A 25,569-nucleotide genomic window follows, 5' to 3' on the forward strand; every position below is an offset into this window, starting at 1 on the left:
GCGTTATAATGTTACGGACAATTCCACTATTCGTTGGTAAAAAGAGTAGCCCAAGAGTTGGCGGTGGGTGGTGATGACTAGCTGCTTTTCCTCTAGTCTTACACTGCTAAATTAGGGACGGCTAGGGCAGATAGCCCTCGAGTAGCTTTGCGCGAAATTTAAAACAAACAAACAAATTTACAAGAAAAAGAGAAAGATCTTGGTTATGGGAAAAAAATATATTATTTACAATAACATGATAAAATAATATAAGGTTGTGAGGAACTTGTCCTTGTTTGACGTTTCAAAATTTTCTACACCGAAAATTGATTTATTACCACTTTTAACCAACTGGTGTCATCTTATTTCCTCCTTTCTATTAGACTACATTTAAAAATACATCACATTTCCTCGCAAATATTTATCATGTCACTTGTTAAAGAACTTATTCAAGAACCTGAGTATTTTCTGAAGCAGTTTGTTTGTTTGTTTTTTGAATTACGCGCAAAGCTACACGAGGGCTATCTGCCTTAGCCGTCCCTAATTTTGCAGTGTGAGATTCGAGGGAAGGCAGCTAGTCATAACCACCCACCTCCAACTCTTGGGCTACTCTTTTACCAATGAATAGTGAGATTGACCCTCACTTACAACGCCCCCACGGCTGAAAGGGGCGAGCATGTTTGTTGCGCCGGGAATTCGAACCCACGACTCTCAGATTACGAGTCGAATGCCTTAACTCACCTGACCATGCTGGGCCTCATTCTGACGCAGTATCTCGCGATCAACACAAAATATAAATACTTCCCTCTCTTTAATATGAATATTGATTACAAAAGTTAAATCTAACATGCAGATAAATTTACAGCTACTGAAAACATGGCATATTATACAAGCTCATCCATTTGTATTGTAATTAAAGTTATATTGATTCTGCCACTAAAATGTTGGTTTTAAAGATGCCACAAAATACTTATCTGTAAAAGCAATACAGGATACAGGTAAAACGTACGCAAGTTTTATAATTAGCACAGTTCTGTAAAGGAAAAATCTCAGTAACAAACAATTTTGGGCTGCAGTCACCCGGCTCAGCTGTAAATGTGTAGAATTATAAACATATGATCTAAATTATAAATAGGTTTATACTTGAGTATCGCACTTATTTCTCACTTTTATTTATTTAATATTTGATAAAGTATTTAAATACTTCCAATGAAATATATGTTTCCCCACAACACGAGTCCAGCCCTAACATGACACGAGTCAGTAGTTATCGCCACAACACGACATGAGGCAGTAGTTTTACAGCAAAAGAAAATAACAACAACCAAAACACAGTTCAATACATTGTTTAAGTAGATCGATGTTGTCAAAAAACTTGAGATTAGTTAAATTCCACTATTGCCTGTTTTTTCTTTTACAGTCACGTTCAATGTCTGCTGAAGTAACGTTATTCGGCTGAATATAACCTTAAAACAGAAAAGGCAGACGATGCATGCAACGCCTAAAATATTTTGTTCTTTTTCTTTCAAATATTTGAACTGTAAGTATACATATTTAAAAACAGTAGGTTCCTCTAGTTTTTCATATTTTTGTGTATCGTACATTTACGTTTTTAGATAAGGAATCTGTTAATTACATACTAGAGATAAAGGGGGTTCTAATTTGACTCTCTGTGTCACTCCAGTGCCACAGTGATTTGGTGTTCAAGTGCATCGAATACCAACTACCATGTAGCTTTGAACCAAGAGTTATTTCAGATGAAATTACCGAGGACTTGTAATTGAAGACTTCGGTCATCGCTGCCCCAGATATTCTTGGCTTCACACCTGTAGTTTCCAGAGTCAGCTCTGTTTGCTGAGAAGATAGTAAGCTCGGATTTTGTAATTTCCCCACTAGATGTTGTGTCCAGCACAAATCTAATATAGAAAATTATTAACTTGTTTTATGGAGCTCAATATTTCTTGCTATAATTTTTTTTTGTTTTTTTTTTACATTAGAGTGTTCATGCAATTAAAAAATAGACTTTAGATTAAAATTAAAGAGTATCTACTAGTTTATATTATCCATGTTACAAAAATAACAAGTAATTCAACCTTAATTTTGAGAAAATAACATCTGACTATATATTTTCGATACAATTTTTTACGTTATTATCATTTTTGTGATAAATCAATGTCAATAGTTGACGTTAATATCAGTTAATAAAAATTGTCGATTTTTAATTTTCCAGTCTTAAATTCTCAACATTCAAACTTACAGTAAAACCTGTCTAAGGCGGAATTGCACGGGACCAAGTAAAATTTCCGGCGTAGATAATGAACATGCATTTCCTCAATTATATATAATCTTTGAGCGGAACGTTATACTTGCTTGACTCAAGGAAAGTAAGACGTTTGTGAAGAAGGTTATTATACTGTTTATGCTATATTTATTAAAATAAGAACAAATATAGACATTCAAAATAAACATAAGTACACAAAATCTTAATCAAATTTGAATAAAATGTTCAATTTCAACTGTTTCTTTTCTTTTAATGGACTTTCTCATGCAGTTAAAAGAGAACGCCAATTCTACGGCATTTTCATGAAGTTCATTTTCCCCCTTCATTTTTGCATACAGTTTAATAGCGTTAATATAACTTAACACTTGCGATGAAGTAGGAATTTCTATTTCTTCACTATCTTTTTCATTTTGTTCATCTTCTAAATCTCTCACACTGTTACCATCCTGCGATTCTATTATAGATTTTAATTCAGTTTTATCAGTTTCTGTTAAAACATTCTTGTCAACGTTTACAAAACTTTTCACGTTCACAGAATCATCTGCATCAATCTTCTCAATTAGAGTTTGTATTTCACTAGAATCGTTATTACAAACAACCTTTCCAAATATCAACCATTATCAAGAGTAAATCCACAGTTTCGAAAGCACTTTATTACGCAATCATCTTTTACGCATTTGATTCTATGACTTAAAAATGCAACTGCATCTAACATGTTAGTTTTCATAGTCATTTCAGATGCTCTCTTAAAGTTGTCTATGTATGCAATAATATGATGAAGCATCAGTTTTCTGTATTTCATTTTTATACACTGTATAATTCCATTATCTGTTAGCTGTAGAACTGATGTTGTACGTGAAGGTAGAAAGACTAAACGAACATTTAAAAGTTGAACATTTGGGTGACAAGTTTCATTATAATGGAAAAGTAGAATATTCCTATTTTGTTGTTCCATCCTTTTGTTTAAGTTGTTTAAAAATTCCTCGAATATAGAACTTGTCATCCACACTTTATTATTCGCTTTTCATTCCACAGGAAGCTGATTCTTCCTTAAATTTTTGAAACAGCGCGGATTTTCACTTTTACCTATTACCCATGGTTTCTCTAGTTTTCCATCAGCAAATGCGACCAAAAGTACAGTCAATTGTTCTTTCGAATAGCGACCTCCGGAATGATGACGGCAGATAAAAAAAAAACAACAGAATATATTCAACCAATACTTATTGTAACAAAATGTCCGATAATTTATTAATATTTAAACAAAGTATTAACTAAACAAGAATTTATTCATATTTAAAGAAATTATTAATTAAATAAAAAATTAATATTTAATCAAAAACATTTTTCCTCCTTACTCAGGTTCTAATTCTACTTGTTGATAGATGAGGTAGGTGAAAGAAGTTCCCCGCTAGTACAGAGGTAAATCTACGGATTTACAACGCTAAAATCAGGCGTTCGATTCCTCTTGGTGGACTCAGCAGATAGCCCGAGGTGGCATTTGCTAAATGAAAACACACACACACACACTAAGTGAAAGATAGTTTTCCGTTCGCGTTACGCAGGTTCCGCTATATAGAGAGCCTTGTATAAGAGAAATCTAAAGATAATGCTACAAAATTTTGATATTTCCGGCTTGTACAGGTTTCCCCCTGTGCAGTTTCGGGCGTAGACAGGTTTTACTGTCTGTGTGTACAGTATCCCATGGCTAAGAGCTAAAACCATAACTTAAAATTTAAGTTATGGAATATATTTTTGACGCTTTTAACTTATATTTTTTTAAAGGATGCTCTAAAATTATGTAGAATAATTCTCTTACTTTGGTGCTTAAAATAAAGTTTTAATTTTTTGATAATTCACAACCTACCTTTGTTGACGTTCTATTTGGATTTGTTGGTGATTTTTAAACCAAGTAAATAATATTGGTCTATCACCATGAGAGTCGCAAGTAAGACTAACGTCGCTTCCTTCTTTCACTGCGAGTGATGAGAACTTAACGTGAAAGTTAGGTGGCGCTGCAAAGAAACAAATAACCAAAGATTGTTTGTCATTGAGCACAAAGCTACACAAATGGGCTATCTATACTGTGTCCATTGAAGGTTTTAAACTATATTTTTATCATAAATATTAAAAACACGGTATTACAAAAAATATCTTTAATACGGACTTTTCGGAATTTCCTCAAGTTCCATTATCATCGTTAATGTGCCCCCCCCCCCAAGTGGCTCAGCGGTATGTCTGCGGACTTACAACGTTACAAACCGGGTTTCGACACCCGTGGTGGGCAGAGCACTGATAGCCGATTGTGTAGCTTTGTGCTTAATTCAAAACAACAAAAATAACAATAATCGTTAATGTGTCATGAAAGTTAGTTCATAATATTCGAACTACAAAAAAAAAACAATAACAGTGAGCGAGTTTTTGTATTCAATCGAAAGTTTAGAAGGAATAAATTTAAATTGTAGTAATACAATGAAATGTACGACAAAATCTGCGGAATACACATGTTTGGTAAATAATATTGTTAAGAGAAACTACTACAAAGAAAGACTGAAATATATGTATAAACTTTATATCTTTAAAATAATAATATACATCAAATATAAATACTGAGAATCCGGAATTTATTACATTAATAACAACTAGGAACAAATGATGTTATTAGTGTTGAGTGGTTATTGAAAATGTAGAGTTTCCTTTGACAAAGAGTTTTAAGTTTGCGGTTCCGGAGTCGAGAATTTTCTTTTTTTTTCCAGAAACTTGGGGTAATTGTTATTCTAACTGTGCGACCGGATACAAGACTCGGGTGGATTAGTTAGCTTATATTCGCTTTTTGCTGAAATTTCTATGTGCGCCTGTAGGTGACGTGTAGTTTTATCAATATATAGGACTCATGAGCACATAAGAATGAGTGGAGTGTCTTTGGTTTTAAACTTATTGTATATTCTAAATGTTGACGTAAATACTAAACGCAGCTAAATTTGTTTCATTATCTTTTGAATTTGATATCTTAGTTTAAAACTTTGCTGATGAAAGTACTGATAAAAACTAGTGGATTATTTTTGTTTTGTTTTTTAATTTCGCCCTAAGCTACTCGAGGGCTATCTGCGGTAACCGTCCCTAATTTTGCAGTGTAAGAATGGAGGAAAGGCAGCCAGTCATCACCACCAACAGCCAACTCTTGGGCTACTCTTTTACCAACAAATAACGGGATTGACCGTTACTTTATAACGCCCCCACGGGTGAAAGGACGAGCATGTTTGGTGCGATGAGGATTCGAACCTTCGACCCTCGGAGTACGATTCGAACGCCTTAACCCACCTGGCCCTGTTGGGTCTTAGTGGATTATTGAGACAGTTTGTGTGACCTTTTAGTGGACTTTATTTGTTAAAACTCTTCGTGATAAACTGTAAGATATTAATTCTTTAAATTTCTGAGGGAAGATAGAAATAGTCAGAACAGATATTACACCCTATTTGAAGGAGTCTGGTATGAAACATGAGTATATAAGCCAGCGAATGTTTTATTATGGTAAATAGATGCGGGAACGATATTGTTTATTTTGTTTATATGTATGGCAAAAAAACGTAAGTTATTGTTTTCTTCCACCTCACATGTAAATTTTATATATGAATGTTGTGAGTTTAGATATTATAAAAACTTCTTGGTGCGATCAGTGCTGTGAAGGTGTTTAAAAGTGTCACCTACATACTGGTTTGTAATAAATGAGGCAAACTTACTGTGAACTTTAATTTCAAAGATTGCGCTTATTGAAGAACCCACACCATTGCTGGCCTCGCACATATATTTGCCTTGGTCCTCTTTCGCTACTTGATGAATGACTAAGGAACCGTTGACTAAAGTCTGGATTCTGGCGCCGCTAATAATAGTATTATATTGGACTGACAGCTGACCTAGTTTAAGAGACGTGTCGAAGAAACATGAAACACAAACATTTATAAAACGTGTTTTGTTAGAATTAGTATAGGCATTGCAACTTGAACCAGTCAATACAAATTAACAGTAAATACGTACAGATACCAACAATTATATTTCGAAGTCCAAGTCATCGACACTCAAGTTTATTGCACAGAGAAGTTTCCGAATAAAAGATGTTGTATTTATACCCAATATTAACCATAAAAAGTTATTTTTGGAGCAAAACAGACTCAATAATCGCTATTTAATATTCTTAACTATATAACGACATATATATGTGTAAAAACGGCTGGTATGAATTCAGAAAATTCTATGTAGAGGAACGAACAATATTTCGAACTTTGGTCATCGTCAGGTTCACAAAGAAAGAAAGAGGTAACTGACCGATAGCTGACCATATGTTTGAAGGGGGTTGTGTAATTGAGTGTAGGAATGTAGAGGTCGTGCTTAGATATTTGATTATATTTATTGATATAGGTATAAAGGTGTTCCTTTGTATTGGTTTATTTTGGGCTTAAGTTGTTGTATAAGTTTAACTGGTCCTACAAATGTTTAATTTGGTTAGCAATAAAAGTTTGGGATGACATTGTTATGGTTTTTATCATCAGCTCATTTCTTCTCCTTCAAATAATTCTTTTTCAGAAGAGAAGTTCACCAGTCTTCTGTCGAAACATTTAGAATTCCTCCAAAGTAAAACCACATCATTTTGCGTATAAGTCGTTATCTGTGAATTTACTGTTATGCTCGCACAGTATGATTCATTACACAAGTAGGGAAGTGTGTTTCCAATTATTATCCTGCTGAAATGTAAAAAGCCATAAATACTTTAATAGTTCCCTCCTTTTTTATAATACCACCAATATTTGACAATGACACCATTTCTGGAGAAGAAAAAATATATTTTAGAAATATGTCCATGAGAAGATTAAACGAACTGTCTGAACAAAATCCTACATTTAGAACTTAGCATTTAGAATTGCAAAAAACTTGATAATTTACAATTAACAAAATAATAAAACTGGACTGAGTTGAAAAGCTCATCAGGAGTAATTGGTGAAGGAAGGTTTGCCTTTCTTACATCTTTTTGCATTATGATTTCAGTTTTTTTTTACTTAGAAGGTAACCATAAAACACAAGAAAAATACTTTCTGAAAGCTCAAATTTATAATATTCAAACAGTATTTTCTTTGCCTGATACTAACCTGTTGATTTTTTCCATATCATACGAGGTTCCGGTTTTCCTTCTGCCTGACAATGCAAAATAACTGAGTTTCCGATGACAACAGATGTGTCTTTTGGTTCAATTTTCCAACGAGGGGGTGCTGTACAAAATTATTATTTTAATATATTTTGTAGAAATACTAAACTAAATATAAACAATACATAAAATACTCGAATTTCACATATGATAAACGTAGACCATTAGCACACTATTGCCTTTCTTATTAGTTAACAAATGATTGAAATAAATTTCAAATGTAGAGAAAATTATTTTCTTGTTATATTTTGTAATGACAGTGTCAAGAGTTTCCTTGCATTATGTACGGTTTTATTCTGGAAGAATTGATTTTTTTTTTCAATGTAACCTAAAAGTATAATTTCGTCTATTGGGAGAGATGAATCATTTGCTATGAAAACTGAAACATACAATTCACGATCAAGGACGCGGAGTGATTCACAGCTGTTGCTTCGTTTGATGCTACGCATGTGTACTTAGCGCTGTATTCTGGCTTTAGCTTTTCGAAGACTAAAGAAGACATAAACATATTCGTGTGTTCCACTGAAAGGTTTCCGTCAGCTTCAAGAGCTGCTCCATTCTTTAACCAAGTGAGTTCAATCGGCGGGTCACCTTCTTGAACAATGCACGTCACACTAGCTCGAATTCCCTCTCGTGGCGCATCAGGGAAGGAGAATGGTGTTATTACGGGTGGCACTGGGAAACAACGAAAAAAACAATAAAAATGAAATATAGAAATTAATACTTCGTTTCAATTAAGTTTCGAAGCCTTGTTTGCAAGTTAAAAATAACTAATAATTACATTTATAATTTACATTGATCACCTTACATTCTTAGGAAGCACATCATAAGAAAGGATATGAAAAGAGTAATACCGGAATATAATTTTAATGATTAGAATTACCCGATATTACTTCTGTGAGTTTCTTTTCCATTTCTGTTCATGTTCAAAATTCGATAATTATCTATTTTTTATACATTCTTGTCAAATGTTTGTCTCTAGTGTAATACTAAATGGTATTTTATTTCATATAAAGCTGAAAACATTTAACAAAATAGTTGCACTTGTATCTGCGACAAATACCTTGGTTCGCATACATACATAAAATAAGTTTTTGTACATAATAAAACAATTTTAATTTAATTCAGTGTAAGAAAAGAAGAAACTTTGTTAACACTTTGTGTATAATGGTATACAGTATTAGTGACTTTTTTAATAAAAGGTGTTGAATAAGAATAATATTAATGTTTCAAGTAAGAATAGACACTATGGTTGAAGAAAATATTAATTTATAACCAAGAATAATTGGTGTTTTAATTAACCAATGGTCAAATAAGATTACGAAACTTCATAAAATCCTAAATTATAGAAAAGTTCCAGTGTTAGTTAGACCAAAACCACCTAAGTTATCTGATACTGGGGTAAGAATTAAAATCCAGTAATTCAACCAATATTCGTAAAAAAAAAAGTTTAAAAACTTTAGGGATCTGGATCTACTGCGATTTTGGAATTTAAAATACATTTACATAAAATTTTGGTCAAATTTTTGACAGTTTTTATCCAGTCTTAAAGAAGAGGTCTAATTAACATTACACACCCAAAACTTTCAAATAAAATTCTTGTTTCGCTATTGTTCCATCTTTTCCTTCAGCTTTACATAAGTAATTCCCCTGATCTTCTAGTCGTCCTATGTTGCTGATCATCAGTGTTCCGTTAGGAAACAAACGGTGTCTCCTACCTAGCGGCAGTTCTCTGGTATCTAGGTAATAGCAGTTATTATATCAGCTTTGGTAATAAAGTAATGGCTTAGTTATTGAAGTTTTAAGCGCAAAATATGAAAATCCAGACGGCCAAAAATGTCACCACAGATATTCTGTTCTCTTTACAAGAGTTTAAAAAGCAACTTAATATCTGTGAAAACAGTGATCATTACGTTTGAACAAGATCTTATGAAAAATAAACTCCATAAAAATACTATAAATATCTTTGTATAGAAAGAAAAATATAAAAAAAATATGTTACAAACAAAAGTATAACTTCAAAAGTACACATTTTGGAAGACTTTCCTACAAGAGTGTAAATCTACAAACTCTATAGTAACCATAATGTTCTGTTTTATGGTTTTATGTATTTACAATTAATAGCTTCACGTGGTGAGGTTCCAATGTTCAATACGTTTCTTTTTTGTCCTGTCAAAACTATTATTTTGAAAACAAACACTGACTAGGTAATATACAAGTAGGTTAACCTAATGGAACAAAGGTTACCTGTTTTATTTACTGCTCAAAAAATTTGTGAATAAGAAAAAAGAACAAGTGCTTCAAATGTGCTTTCACATGTAAAGCTACAAAACACACCAGTGTTGAATAACTGAATCGTTTGTATTCATTATTCACCTTTACTTATTTTTCTATAGTGATTTCTTCAAAAACGTTGGTAGAAAGTATCGTAGATATCAATCAATACAGGATGTACATGTATACGTTTTCGAAGTTTAGACTCCAAAAAATGTTTTTCAATCCGATTACATACTTACACGTGGTACTGACAAAACTACCAGAAACTTTTCTTAACGATTATATATGTCCCAAACTCTATAGTTCTGAATGTTGAATGATATGAGCAGGAAAGTTATTGATTTGAAACCCAACATACAGTAAGAATTCTTATGCAATATTAACATAGTGTAATAACTCACAGGGTAGACTGTTTCATGGAAATGGTATTTCTACTCTGCATGCTTCAAAATGGATATCGAATCTGAAAACAGATATTCTGAGGTAAACTTCTGTATATAAATATACATGTTTTCTTTTCAGGTTTCAGTTCTTTCTCAAGCATCACGTCTGTGTAAATATGAAGAGGTCTATTTATGTTCTAGATGTGGTCTGAGAGTTACAAATATTGATTTCAACAATACAAGAAAAAAGGTAGACTACTTTCTAAACACCATACCGATCCTTAGGGTAAGAAAGTAGAAAAAATAACATTTAAATATACATGAAATTGTATAATTACATTGCAAAGTTTAGGGATTACTTGGAGTGTATCTTTCTTACATTTTTGTTCAATACATATGTGTATACTGGCCAAACCTTCCAGTGTTTTCGAAATATGGTATAAAAGAAGATATTTTCATCCACTTTTATATACAATGTCAGTAAGGGTGTATATTTATAAAAATACTTATATTTCTAGCATACTATTTAAAATGATTCATTTTTGCTACTCGTAAAGCTAAAACGCTAGCATTATTTGTTATGTTTTCAGTTATGTTTGTAGGGATGTGTTCATGATACTTGTCTTCTCACGCTTTTTAAAAGGTTGCGGGAATATGGTAACAGGAATAGTAAAGATTGGCCGCAAAATGAAAATGATAAGATTTAAGGTAAAACTTTACGTTAACTTTATTATATTTTGATAGAGATTTTTTGTATTAATGAAAAGAGTAAATAATACTAGTGTAACAGGAGTTTAACTTTTAAACTTTAGTGATATTGTATGAGCTGTGGGGCCCGGCATGGCCTGGTGGGTTAAGGCGTGCGACTCGTAATCTGAAGGTCGCGGGTTCGCATCCCCGTCGCGCCAAACATGCTCGCCCTTTCAACCGTGAGGGCGTTATAATGTGACGGTCAATCCCACTATTCGTTGGTAAAAGAGTAGCCCAAGAGATGGCTGTGGGTGGTGATGACTAGCTGCCTTCCCTCTAGTCTTACACTGCTAACTTATGGATGGCTAGCGCAGATAGCCCTCGAGTAGCTTTGCGCGAAATTCAAAAAACAAACAAACATTTTATGAGCACGTTGATCAAACTAGTAAATTAGATATTTCTAAGATTCAGGTAAAGCTGTCCATGATTTGGAACTGTTTATGAGGGCTTTTTACGTCTCTTTGAACCAAATATCGGGGACGATTGTCGTTCTTAAAACGTGACCGCACTTGGAAATGCGGAACGTGTTCAAAAATGTTAGTCTCGAATCTTGGACTATTCAATTTACAACACAATATATTAGCCATTACGCCACACCCAGCTCTAGTGCAATAATAAAAGTAAATATCATTAAGCTTTTTAAAATTCAATCAGTGCTTAAAAACTGATCCTTTAAAGTTAATTATTATTATAGTTATAATACCCACTATTCGTTGGTAAAAAGAGTAGTCCAAGAGTTGGCGGTGGGCAGTGATGACTAGCTACCTTCCCTTTAGTCTTACACTGCTAAATTAGGGACGGCTAGCTCAAATAGCCCTTGTGTAGCTTTGCGCGAAATTCCAAAAACAAACAATAGTTACAATACTATTGAATATCATTTCGCCTAAAATAATTTTTTTGTAAAAACGCATTTTCCGTAGATTACAGTATCGTGCATACAAAATAACATATAAACTTAATTTTTAAGGAGTGCTTTCTTATTAAGAAATAATCTCTAACAATAACAAAACAGAAGAGAATTGACATGATATGCAAATTTTCCTTTTGGATATAGATGGACTAATTATTAAAAATTCTAAGTATTTTGCAATACTGATTACTGATATATTTGTTTATATATTTGAAAGTAGCTATTACTTATAATTTGTTAAACGATATGCTATTTTCAATTATATTAAAAACAAATTTGGAGTTGGTTTATTTTTTAATTTTTATAATTTCGGTAAGGAAAAAAAAATCGAAAGATTTAGTGGTCGCAATGTGAAGGTATGCTAGGACTACACTCACTGCCATCATTGTGCTAATAACCTTTTGATAATAGACAAGATGTAACATCCGCCATTTTACATGAAGTGGAAGTATGCACTTCAAAGTGTAGGTGTAAATTAGTTCACAACATTTTAGCAAAATATGAATGCGGATTTATTCATTACATTAGTTTTGCTTAAGTCAAGATTAAAAAGTCTACACCATTCCCATTAAGATAATTGTTGTTTACAGTTTTGAATATTAAACATTCATTACATGTAAATATTCTGAATAAATTGGGCAGGGTGAGACATAGAGATTATCCTACTCTGGGTATGAAGCCGATGGTTTACGGTTCACAGTACATTGCCGTAAAAGCGAGCTAAGCACTTTAGGTGCAATACGAAAAAGATATCCAAATATCAATGTTTGATCAAACAAGAGTAGCTCAATAGTTGGCTATTTGCTATGAGTACTGTTGGTTCAATACTTCCCTTCAGTCTATCAGATAACAATTAAGAACAGCTATGCGCAGATGTATTTTATATATATTTATACAAATATTCGGAAGTAAATTGTTAGTTTACAAATGGAAAGAAAAAGAAAATTTAGACAAACAGTTTGATACTTTCTACATAATAAAAGTCGATACTTACTCTGCAGGCAGGGCTAGGTGCTTAGGGCGCTTGATACTATGAGGGTCCGGAGCTCGAATCATCATCACACCAAACATGCTCGTTCTTTCAGCCATGAAGACGTTATAATGTATGATCAATCCCACTATTCGTTGGCAAAAGAGTAGCCCCATAGTTGACGATGGGTGATGATGACTAAGCTGCCTTCCCTCTAGTCTTACACTGACAAATGAGGAACGAATAGCGCAAATAGCCCCCGTGTAGCTTTGCACGAAATTCGAAAACCAAACAAACAAACACTCCATACGTTTTCATATTACCTTCCATTCACCATAAAGTTTAATGATTTTGTTTCTATATTGTTCATATTGCAGCTATTGTTTTTCTTTAACTCTTTTTATCGAAATGCTCTCCTCAATTTTCCGATAACAGTTTATGGTTTCACATAATGTAGTTTTGTAATCTGTTCTCCGTGCTTGTGTTTTTATATAGGGATTTATGCTGATATTTAATGACTGTTTTTTAAAATAAAGTACAAATATTCTCGTTAATTAATAACGTAAACACAGGAAATTTACCTTTTTCCCACGTAATCTGTTTGATAGGGTACCCTCCAACAGGACAGTTGATCATTACAGTGTTTCCTCCAACCACGGTTTTATTCTTCATTTGACGAATCACAGGAGGGCCAAAAACACTGACTTGGGCTTGATGATTTTCAATACCATTATTATTAGTCGCTGTACACTGGTAAACACCGCCATCAATAGCTTCAATTCTAGTAAAGTTTACAAAGCTGATAACGGCTCCGTCTCTGCTAACGTAATCTCCAACCCTGATTCTGTTACTATCCTGAATTGGCTCGTGATAAGTAGACCATGTTACCTGGGGTAAAGGGTTTCCTACTGCTTTGCAGCTCAAAGAAACTTGGGATCCAGGATCTACAACCATACTGGAGAAATGTGATTTCAACCTAGGAGGTTGAGCTAAAAAAATCAAATACCTCTTTTTTAGTTTTACTGTTTGCAGGATTTTACGTAACATACAGTAACTGTGATTAGGTAATATACAGTAACTGTTATGCAATGTGAAGAGGGAAAATAACTTTATATGTTCCAATAAAGGTTAGATAAAATCACTGTACCTACATCTGTTACTTAAAGGTAAAACCGAAGCTTTAACTTAACTCTGTTAAATTGCATTCTTTGTACTAATAAATAATTACAATCAAAAACTAAATAAGACATAATATACGATTTCCAAAGCGACCACAGTCTTTTCTAGTACGCATAAACATTAAGGTATGCTAAATTGAAAGTCTAGATAGTTTTGAAAAATGTTGAAGATCAAGATAAAATATTGACTTATATCTGTGAGCAATTGGAAAGACAAATAACTTCGTACACAGCAAATATATTGGAACGAAGAAAAACACAGCGAACGAGAAAAATAAACATGTATACACAGAGCGAGCGTTAATAATGAAATATCTTGGTATTTAGATATCTTAATAACTTTCCTTAACGAAATTTAATGATACGTATCACAGCATGACATAAAAAACAAATAACATAGTTCGATGAAACAGACAAAATCTACCAAATCAATGTACTTGGAAAAACAATTTCAGCGCCTTTTAAAATAAATATTTTCATCTGAATTAAAATAAAATATTCTAAAGAATAAACCTCAAGTGTCATAACATCTTTCCATTTTACTATCTTCAGAAGTCTAATGACGTTCAATTGAAATCGAAGCATGTATTATTTTTGTTATTACTTATCCACAATTGTGGTTAGTATTTACTAACAACATGAAACTATTATCTGATAGATATAGGATAGAAAAATTGTAGCCTATCAGATTCAGGTTGGGTTTTTATTCGTGGTAGATGGAAACAGCTTGAAAGGCTGTTAGAGGTATGGGGCGAGTTCGGTCAGGTAAAGTCCTTTCAACCAACATTAATATTTATACATCATTACTAAACTTCTAAGTTCTCTGTAGGACTTGAGAAATGAGTTCATTTACAACGAATTACCTTAACAAGTACCAGTCAATTTTAAACAACTACAAGTAATGACAAAAGGAATTGAACTCTACTGTAAAGTGCGCTCTTGTACAGGTAAACCAATTACAATTGAACAATGTTCTTTACAGAATTTTAAGAACTTAGGACAAATAAAGAGATTCATGTTACTGATGTTACTCTTTTTAACCACAAGAGTGTTTTTAAATGACGTATCTTATGTGGATGAGTTTAAGGTTTCAGAAGATTCGCCTTAAAGAGTATTCGAATTTCGTAAAGTAAAATAAACTAAAATAACCTTCAATTAAGGAAATAAGACAAACAGAAGAAGCTGATAATTATTTAATAGATATGTGACATAAAAACAACTCAACACCAGGACTGGTTAGATCAGCGGGGTTATGACATGTTATCTATATAGAGTGTACGACAAACAACTCAACACCAGCACTGATTAGATCAGCGGGGTTATGACATGCTATCTATATAAAAGGTACGACAAACAACTCAACACCAGCACTTATTAGATCAGCGGGGTTATGACATGCTATCTATATAGAGGGTACGACAAACAACTCAACACCAGCACTGATTAAATCAGCGGGGTTATGACATGCTATCTATATAAAGGGTACGACAAACAACTCAACACCAGCACTGATTAGATCAGCGGGGTTATGACATGCTATCTATATAAAGGGTACGACAAACAACTCAACACCAGGACTGGTTAGATCAGCGGGGTTATGACATGTTATCTATATAAAGGGTACGACAAACAACTCAACACCAGCACTGATTAAATCAGCGGGGTTATGACATGCTATCTATATAAAGGGTACGACAAACAACTCAACACCAGCACTTATTAGATCAGCGGGGTTATGACATGCTATCTATATAAAGGGTACGACAAACAACTTATTTTATGTATAATTAAGAACAGGACATGAATTGATATTAAACTGTTTTGTAAGAATAAGGAGTCATTTCAAAAGTTCAGTTTTAATAACATACTTAAGTAAGTAAAAAAGTGTACAACTGTCACTAATTGGTTTTAAAATTACTAAAAGTCTGAAATAAAGAACAACTTATTCATTAAAATTATCCAATTTAAATTAGGTAAAATATAACCAGTAAAATATATCACAAATTTTATTTGTAAGAATAAGTATAACACGTGTTTTAAGAGCATAAGTTTGAAAGTGATAGAAAAAGTAAAGTGGCTGCAACCATTCTCAGCTCAATTCTGTTTTACAGTTTTGTGTATCTTTTTTTTTAGTTGGAAATAACCATTCTAATGCACACGGCTCAGTTTACTTATTTCATTTTGTGAAAACTGTATTAACTGGTCTTCATAAAAAGTAAATTTATAAGAGTAATTTCCGACTAGATATAGAAACTAGTATAGAATAATATATATGTATAAATGTTTTACATATTTCATTTATCGATAAATAATTATAAAGGAATTCAGGAAATGATTCAATTATTATTCACTAATGAAATTACTTAGTTTTTCTCACCAAGTAAGCAAGTATATAGAAAAACGTTAAGCTTGAAGTAGTTCCTCTGTTTCAGCTGGTAATCGATAATATATGTAACAAAACAAGTGTTGGTCGGTCAGTCATTCGATCTCGTTCGATTTCTCCGAATTTTTTGAGTTACACGAACTTAATTCATCTTTTTCTCCCATGATACTCCTATAATCGCCTGATTCCGTTTTAATTTAATTTAGTTGTTAACATAGGCGTAAATATCTCCTATGTTTCGGAACTCTTCCTGCTGCATGAAAGTTGTTCAAAAAGGGAGATCCTAGGAACATGTCTGTTTGTTTTTTGAATTTCGCGCAAAGCTACTCGAGAGCTATCTGTGCTAGCCGTCCCTAATTTAGCAGTGTAAGACTAGAGGGAAGGCAGCTACTCATCACCACCCACCGCCAACTCTTGGGCTACTCTTTTACCAACGAATAGTGGGATTGACCGTAACATTATAACGACCCCCACGGCTGAAAGGGCGAGCATGTTTGGTGCGACCGGGATTCGAAACCGCGACCCTCAGATTAGGAGTCGAACGCCTTAACACGTTTGGCCATGCCGGACCTCTTAGGAACATATCATGCCTGATATTGTGAACGTGACACTACATCATCTACGTCATTATGACGTCGAGTTAGGTAGAGTCCGGATAAGAAAGCCGGAAGATTCTCGTAAAAAATAAGTAAAAAATTGGTGCAAATCTATACTTTGAAATTATAATGAAAAAAACCTCTATTAAAACAGAGTGACTGTACCTGTTACATGTAGGAAAAAAGGACGACTTTTACTCAGGAGAAGGAAAAGACGTCTGTACAATCACATGGTCATCGTATGTTGTAATGTGTAGCACGTTAGCACTCTTTTGGCAAAGGAAATATTGGTCATGATAGGCTTTGGTTTCCTTAAGCTGGAAGGCCCTTTACTTTTTTTATGGTTGTTTAAGGGCAATAAAGCTGCAAAGGTATATTAAAGTATTCATGTTTGTTAGGCTTTGGTATTCCATCATTTCTTATGGGTTTTTACACTGATTTATAATACTACGAAACCTGCAGATGCAATGAATACTCTGAGGTGATAAAAGATACCTCTTTACTTGAAATATTTTATACGTCATCTAGTTGATAATCATAGAACAAAATACTACACTTTAAACAATAAAACAGTACAAAGAAAAGTCATAACATCTAATATACCCACCCGAAATGATAAGTCTTGCGGTACCTTGAACTGACTCTTCATTGTTTTTTACAATGCACTGGTACATACCACCGTCTTCCCGTCTCGTTGGATGGATGTATAGGCTCTCTGGACTCGGAAACATAATTCTTCCATCAGCCTTTAGAGGGCGTTTGTCTTTCCACCAGCTTACCGAGTGTATAGGGTATCCCTGTGCAGAGCAGTTTATCACAGCTGGATTCCCTGAATTGACTTTTTGATATATAGGATGTACAGCTACTTTGAGTGCCACTAGGGGATGAAGAATAATTTGTTAAATACATGTTATGGTAATCCTGAGAGCTTTTGTTTAATTGCTGGTTTCAGGCAGGGCTATTTGCGCCAGCCGTTCCTAATTTTGAATTGACAAACTAGAAAGTGGGAAACTAGTCAACAGTATCAAACGCCAACTCCTGAGCTATTGTTATCAGAACGAATAGTTAGATTTGACCATCATTGTTATTACGCACTCACAGCTCCAAGTTCCGGAAGGCGATTTTTTTTCAACGTTAATGGACTGTGAACCATGGAACTTCAAACCCACAATTCTAAATGTTGAACTAAGGATCACGTTTATAGTTTAGATGATCTTCATACAATAGAGGAGGGGAGAATCCCCTGATATTTACACATTTTGTTCACTTTTTCCTTAATTATTTAATGATATGAGAAATATCTTCAAGGCCAAGAGATTCCGTTATATTATGTACTAGGTGCTGGTATGTAATTACATATATGTATTACATTATGTACTAGATGCTGGTATGTAGTTACATATATGTATTATATTATGTACTAGGTGCTGGTATGTAATTACATATATGTATTACATTATGTACTAGATGCTGGTATGTAGTTACATATATGTATTATATTATGTACTAGATGCTGGTATGTAGTTACATATATGTATTATATTATGTACTAGATGCTGGTATGTAGTTACATATATGTATTATATTATGTACTAGGTGCTGGTATGTAGTTACATATATGTATTATATTATGTACTAGGTGCTGGTATGTAGTTACATATATGTATTATATTATGTACTAGGTGCTGGTATGTAGTTACATATATGTATTATATTATGTACTAGGTGCTGGTATGTAGTTACATATATGTATTATATTATGTACAAGGTGCTGGTATGTAGTTACCTATATGTATTATATTATGTACTAGGTTTTGGTATGTAGTTACATATATGTATTATATTATGTACTAGGTTTTGGTATGTAGTTACATATATGTATTATATTATGTACTAGGTTTTGGTATGTAGTTACATATATGTATTATATTACGTACTAGGTGCTGGTATGTAGTTACATATATGCATGTGTGTGTGTGTAATCATATGATAAGACAATGAGATTAAGCACTTGGAACTGTAAAGGCTGGACAAGAAGAGGGCTTCAACCTATCTATCTAGTACACGTTAATTACGAATAGCGATATCTTCAACCATTGGTACTAACCCTAACCTGTGTACATATTCATTTATATAAGAAGCGAGGATATAAAATAAATAACAGAAACTTGTTTCACAAACCTTTGCACCAAAAGTTAGAATTAATGAAAAATTTGTTTTTGAATTTCGCACAAAGCTACACGAGGACTATCTGCGCTAGCCGTCTCTAATTTAGCAGTGTAAGACAAGAGGGAAAGCAGCTACTCATCACCACGCACCGCTAACTCTTGGGCTACTCTTTTACCAACGAATAGTGGGATTGACCGTCACATTATAACGCCCCCACGGCTGAAAGGGCGAGCATGTTCGGTGCGACGTGGATTCGAACCCGCGACCCGCAGATTACGAGTGGAACGCCTTAACCCAGTTGACAGTGCTGGGCCGTTAAGGAAGAGAGTTGAAAATAATTTCAAATGATTAGTAATTTATACTAAGAAAATAAATCAATGAACAAGAAACCAATACAGAAAGTGAGCTCAGTTGTACGGCCACAAAGAAGCGACTCCATTAAGGGTAATGTGGTTTATAGTTTTCTTTTCTTCAAAGTGATAGAATTAAAATCTCATGTTTTATTTCAAATATTTGTAAAATGAAGATCATACACATGCATAACTCATGAACATATTAATAATTATGTGTTTCTATGACCTACAATACATAACTTATATATTGTAACATCGTATTTGATTAATAATTTATTGCTTTTCGAACAAATTATGTTTATGAAATTATGTACAAAAATATATTTGTCTAAATCAATAATAAATAACTAAAATCCTTCAGAAACGTACCAGAGCCTAAAAAAGTAAACAAACACGGACTATCTGTGCTCTGTCCACCACGGGTATCGAAACCTGGTTTTTGCGTTGTAAGTCCGCAGGCATACCGCTGAGTCACTGAATGGCTTTACCAATACTTATATAATTGTTTGAAAAGAAAAGAACAACAACACACGTCCCAAGAAGTTGTCAATATTCATCTTTGAATATAGAACAGTTAAGCTGCTACATGTTGTTGTGCAATTTGTTCACATTTTAATTTTGATGTTCATGGATATTAAAATTTACGATAATTAAGCTAGGAAGACAAAAACTTGGAAGCCTTATAGTTTTATTTATATAATTTATTGTCGCATGATATTAAAAATAAATTTTAAAACTATATAGAATTAATTAAAACTTTTAAAGGCGTTTCAAAATTTAATATTCCTTAACAATATACGTTATTTGTTGCAAATTTATAAAGTATTTTGTTTATCTTCAACATACCTATAACATCCAGTCTAATTTCGCCTCTTTCTTGACCAACGTCATTACTGACCATACAAAAATAAGTACCAGCATCTCTAATGGTCACTCGTTGAATAATCAGTGATCCATCAAGTTGGACGATGCGTTTATCACTGTAAACAACAGTCATTCGACCATCTTTCGAAAAGTACCATGCATAACGAGGTGTTGGGTAGCCTTGGGCCAGGCAAGATAGGTGGACAGTTGACTTCTCTTTTGTTTGAATATTTTTAAGAAAATGGACAAACCGTGGAGCTTGACTGGTTTCAGGCTCTGTGAATGAGAAGACAAATGTGTTTTCATATGTTGACATTAAAAGCTAGAGTATTTGTAACAGCAACTGTTATGGTTCAACAAAATTAAAATGCTATAATATTTGGAAGACGATTTTTAAAATTAAATAGCTGAGTTGCAAATCACACATGTAACCATATTTTATTTTTTGCTTTGTGTTTCTACATTTCCCAACTGAATATGTTTTTATCCATACGTGGGAGTCTCAACAATCACAACATAAAATCGACAGTAATCTCAGTTTAAACAGTGAACCAATCACTACAGGACAATTTATTGATATAGAACTAGTCAGACACACAGTGTTCTATTTAGGTCCTTTGTATAAAAATCAAAACAAACAACCTATATTGACAAAGAAATATATTTGTGGTGAATAGAAAGTATTACTATTAAACTGTGGAACCTTATTTTGAAAACTTTAGACAAACTAATTTTGTAATTCGATACAATAGAAAACCTTTTCTTCAGGAGCACAAAAGAAGGAAATTGTCAGGCTCCTTGAGTGAGACAGGAAAATAAAATCTTTTGTTGCATTAAAAACAGTTTTAATCTAAATCAAAGCATATCTTAGTGTCTCGTCCTCATTTCACTTTACTGGAACTCTCAGAGATATTATTACAATAAAACATTTTAACAGCGTGTGATGTAGACAAGAGTGTGTTTCTTAAAGTCTATTTTTTCGCTAATGTAGCTGCGAACAGTAGCGAAGCCAGCGTCACCTGCGATACATTATTTGTTTTGAATTTCGCGCAAAGCTACTTGAGAGCTATCTGTGCTAACCGTCCCTAATTTATTAGTGTAAGACTAGAGGGTAGGCAGCTAGTCATCACCACCCACCGCCAACTCTTGGGCTACTCTTTTACCAACGAATAGTCGGATGATCGTCACATTATAACGCCCCTACGGCTGAAAGTTCGAGCACGTTTGGTGCGACCGGGATTTGAACCCGCGACCCTCGGATTATGAGTCGGGCCATTATTTGTTAACATTATGTGCAGCATGTATAACAATTTTTCGATGATGTGAAATGAAACATCTTGAAGAAATGTCTTGCCTCTAGTGGCGTTACACACAGAAAGACTAAAGATGGAATGAGAAAGCAAAATCAAAACAATTTATGTTAGCAGAAGTAGCAGCTAGAATAAAATCTGAAAAGGCAGTTATATTAATGAAAACTGTGTACATAATAAAACATTAAGTGCTAATAATTTGAAAACACAACTGAAAGTGAAAAATTAATAATTATTTTCGCTTAGTGTTGCCAATACTGACTGAAAGAAAAGTAAGTTACCGTTTCAAAAGCGAATGTGAAATTCAATGTTTTTATGGGTAACAAATGTCTCATAACAAGAAGGCTGTCTTCTTGTTCGTTTGTTTGTCTTTATACAAAGTTCGTGAGAAAGGATGGAATCCATCAAAATTGATGGCCAACATGAAGATTATATTTTTCATCAGCTTTACTTGAATAAAATATGTATGATACTTCTTGAAAAAACGCAAGACAGGTGACAGTTGATAATTTAAAATAAATCAGCCTGAAGGTGCTCTTACTATTTAAAAAATAATCTACCAACTTTCCTGTCTTCCTATATATCTATCAACTGATTAATATTATAAGTTAAATCATTTTCTTTATCACGACCAACGTTCGCATTCGTTGTCTGTACATTATTTGTATATGTCACTATTTAATATCATCAGATATTCCAATGTAAACGATTCACATTTCAAATAAACTTACTCTGCATGTTTACAAGATTACTTATCCCTGGTTTATTCAATACACAATTTTACTGTGTTTTTCAGTCTTCTTCAGCTGTCTTTATTACACAAGGTACTTACCAAAGCATCAGGCAACTTTCACACAGGTAAATATAACCTAGTGGTCAAGATGATATCAGTATGGAGGAGGGAATATTATCTATTGATAAAATATTATAGATATAATAATTTTAACTTATGAACTCTAAATAATAAAATAGTTTTATAAATAATGCAGTAGCAATTTCAGACAAACTACAAATGTAGAAAAGTGACTGAGTCATGTGGCTGTATGACTTAATATCTAATCAAAGGTGATGTTTTGCACTCTCCTGCTTATGTTTATAATAGAAGGTTTGAAATACTGTAAGTCTTGCTCATTCTGGATACAAATAACAACTTTTAGGTGTTTATAGCTACGCTGAAGAGGTTCCTCAATGTGTTTAACAGTACATAGAAAATTCGAATACATTTGAACATGCAATATTTCGTATAAGTCTTTTATTATATAAACGTTTATATTTCGTGTATCAAAACATGCAAGTTCATACAAAAATCCACGTAGTTGTATACGGATATTGTATACTGTTCGAAAGAATTTTATATTATGTTTATGGTAGCCCTGTAATACATGTTATTTGCTGCAAGAAAACTTGGTTCTTTGTTACGCGTGCTAGGCACGAGAAAAGAATATTACCGTCATGTGTGCGGATCGGCACAGTGTTCTTGGATGAAATTTGAACAATTCTCGCGTGTTTTACTAGTATAAGCACGTGTATGGTACGTGTAATGTATATTGCTTCCAGTTGCAGGAAACTCATCAATTGTAGTAGACGAATCAGTGTTACTAGGGTCTTGTATTTTTACCAGGGAGAAAATATCGTGCACTGTGATCAAACTAGAGAATAATATAGTTGTTTTGTGTATCATCTCTTCAGCGTATGTTGTTTATACATAAATTTATATTTACATTAATCACATGTAAATCATACTAGATCGAAATAATAGCAGTAAGTACATACAGTTGTACAAGTGGGAATATGTAAATCTGCTACACGCAAACCAGGGAAATGATTGTTAATAAATAAAAGTTTGTAAACCAGAATAATTGAAGTGATATTAAATATTATTTTAACAGATGTTTCTTTGATGGTTGAAGAAAATTTACCTGCATGATGCTCACAAGTATACAAATCTCTGTAGACTTGTATCTCACTTATTAATTAACAGATAGATAGATATATAACATAGGCCTACATTTTAGCCTAAAGCATTTGAACCAAGTCGGTTCGGAGTCTTGTGACCTGTAACAGCTAAAAATATAGGAAATTTATTATTTATAGTATGTTTTTTGAAAAGTATATTAGCTGAACACTTAATGGAATTTATTTCAAGTTAAAACTTTGTTTTCAATTTTTTTTCTTACATTCTACAGTATTGTTAAAAATAATTACTAAAATTAAAAATACAGTGAAGCATACGACTTTTAGCTTGTATAAAGGTTTGACTTACTGACTTAACAAAAAGGTTTTTACATTTTCACAGCCGAAGTTCAAGCACTGCATCCTTGAGAAGTTGATTTATAAGTACAATATTTTAGTTATTTTAACAGCTACAATTCGTTGTGAGAAAGGTTTACATTTAACATTAGAACTGTCGAGATTGACAATAGTAACTATTCACAAGTGTTCACAAACTTGAAATTAGATATTTTTAAGTAAGTAAATGTTAATAGAAAAATGATAATCTAATGCTTGTTAAATAGTGATATCTGTATATTATGGTTATTATACCGTTCTAGCTTTTGCATTTTCTTATTTTAGAAAGCAAGCAAGTTTTAAAAATGTTAATATATCTAAACAGAAATTGCAAACAAGGTTTAATTACAAAATTATTTATTTCTTCCGAAACGTTTAGAGTTTTTATGACACACACGTGTTCTTTGTTTCCATATTTATTTCGAAACCACTTAATATGAAATCGCAGCCTTTAATAAACTAATTTACCAGGAGAGAAATATGTTCAATATCACTACTTTATCGGATCAAAAATACTTTAACCCCATATTCTGTTAATATAATATAAAATATCTGGATGAAAATAATTCACTATTAGCATGTTTTATGTTTATTATAATATTATATGTGTTGTATTTACCTACACCACTAAGACTAGAACATACAGTTCACGAACATAAGGTAAATTCAAACAGAAAGTTATCATGTGAATTACTTCTAGCCTGATGCATTACGCACTCGTGACGATAAATTATCTATTAATACTTTCAATTAATACTAGTAATACTTTGATATTTTATACATACGTTGTACACTTAGTTATGGGTTTATTTAAATTCCTTACTTTAACTGCGACAATAATTTTCAGTAAGTATGTTTTTTTTCCATGTATCTCTTCTGAGTTTAGCTATGTTTCAATTAATATTCCTTCTACAAAAAACAGTTACAATATTTGTAAAAAAAGCACGTCCTTTAGGCACAAAATATAATATGTTTTGTATAGGCAGCTTCATTTTCCTACTAACAAGATCACTGTGCTTTGATACAATTGAGTGTAGTAGTTTAAAACTTAATATTCATTTAAATTTGCGGAATACTGTGTTTCAGATTTATAAAAATAATACCACCACTTTCAAAAATATATATATAAATATATGTCAACAAAAAAGTCCTATTGTTGGTCTATAAAGATTACTTGCATAATGTTTTATATTCTATTCAAAATATTGAGTTAATTGCTATATATATATAGATTCAGAAATAATAATAATATATATATATATATATCCACGTCTATTTACATGTATGTTACGAAAAGTTTAAAGGCGTCCTACTAATCTTAAGTGTTCTGATCTTGCACCTTTGAGGTAAGCGAACCGGTTTGTTTTTATTACAGACTGAAGCTACATGTTCGGGAAAGCAGACAAAGTCATCTAGAGATATTTGTTTAGAGAATTTTAGAGCATTTAACAAAGACTTATTCACTAACCTAAATCAATATAAAGCAACTAACGTATTCTAATCTCTGGAGGAACAGTTCATTGAAGAGATTTAGTGTTGATTGGGTAAAGTTTGCTTGCTATGTTAGATACCGTGTAAATAGATGGATGAAATGATTTAAATAAATATTTATATCAAGATAAACAAACATATATACATATATACAAGATAGAAAATAATCCATACAAATAGACTGTAATGCAT

At 32.8% G+C, this 25,569-nt stretch overlaps 1 protein-coding gene across 9 annotated transcripts in view; it reads right to left on the minus strand.

Annotated features, from left to right (window-relative positions):
* LOC143233469 (cell adhesion molecule Dscam1-like) overlaps positions 1–25,569 on the minus strand; it is a 134,570-nt gene that overhangs the window by 44,070 nt on the left and 64,931 nt on the right. For all 9 annotated transcript variants that reach the window (XR_013018184.1, XM_076469729.1, XM_076469727.1 and 6 more), the window contains exons 5-13: positions 20,270–20,563; positions 17,509–17,778; positions 13,326–13,733; positions 9,032–9,193; positions 7,845–8,129; positions 7,399–7,518; positions 5,998–6,171; positions 4,125–4,272; positions 1,747–1,895 (exon numbers count right to left, since the gene is read on the minus strand). Coding sequence is in view for 8 of the 9 variants with exons in the window: in XM_076469729.1 (XP_076325844.1) it covers positions 1,747–1,895; positions 4,125–4,272; positions 5,998–6,171; positions 7,399–7,518; positions 7,845–8,129; positions 9,032–9,193; positions 13,326–13,733; positions 17,509–17,778; positions 20,270–20,563 (2,010 nt within the window). In the remaining variant the exon portion in view is untranslated. The remainder of the gene's footprint in view (positions 1–1,746; positions 1,896–4,124; positions 4,273–5,997; positions 6,172–7,398; positions 7,519–7,844; positions 8,130–9,031; positions 9,194–13,325; positions 13,734–17,508; positions 17,779–20,269; positions 20,564–25,569) is intronic.

The sequence above is a fragment of the Tachypleus tridentatus genome, chromosome 12 (genome assembly GCF_004210375.1).
Source record: "Tachypleus tridentatus isolate NWPU-2018 chromosome 12, ASM421037v1, whole genome shotgun sequence".
Taxonomy (NCBI): domain Eukaryota; kingdom Metazoa; phylum Arthropoda; class Merostomata; order Xiphosura; family Limulidae; genus Tachypleus; species Tachypleus tridentatus.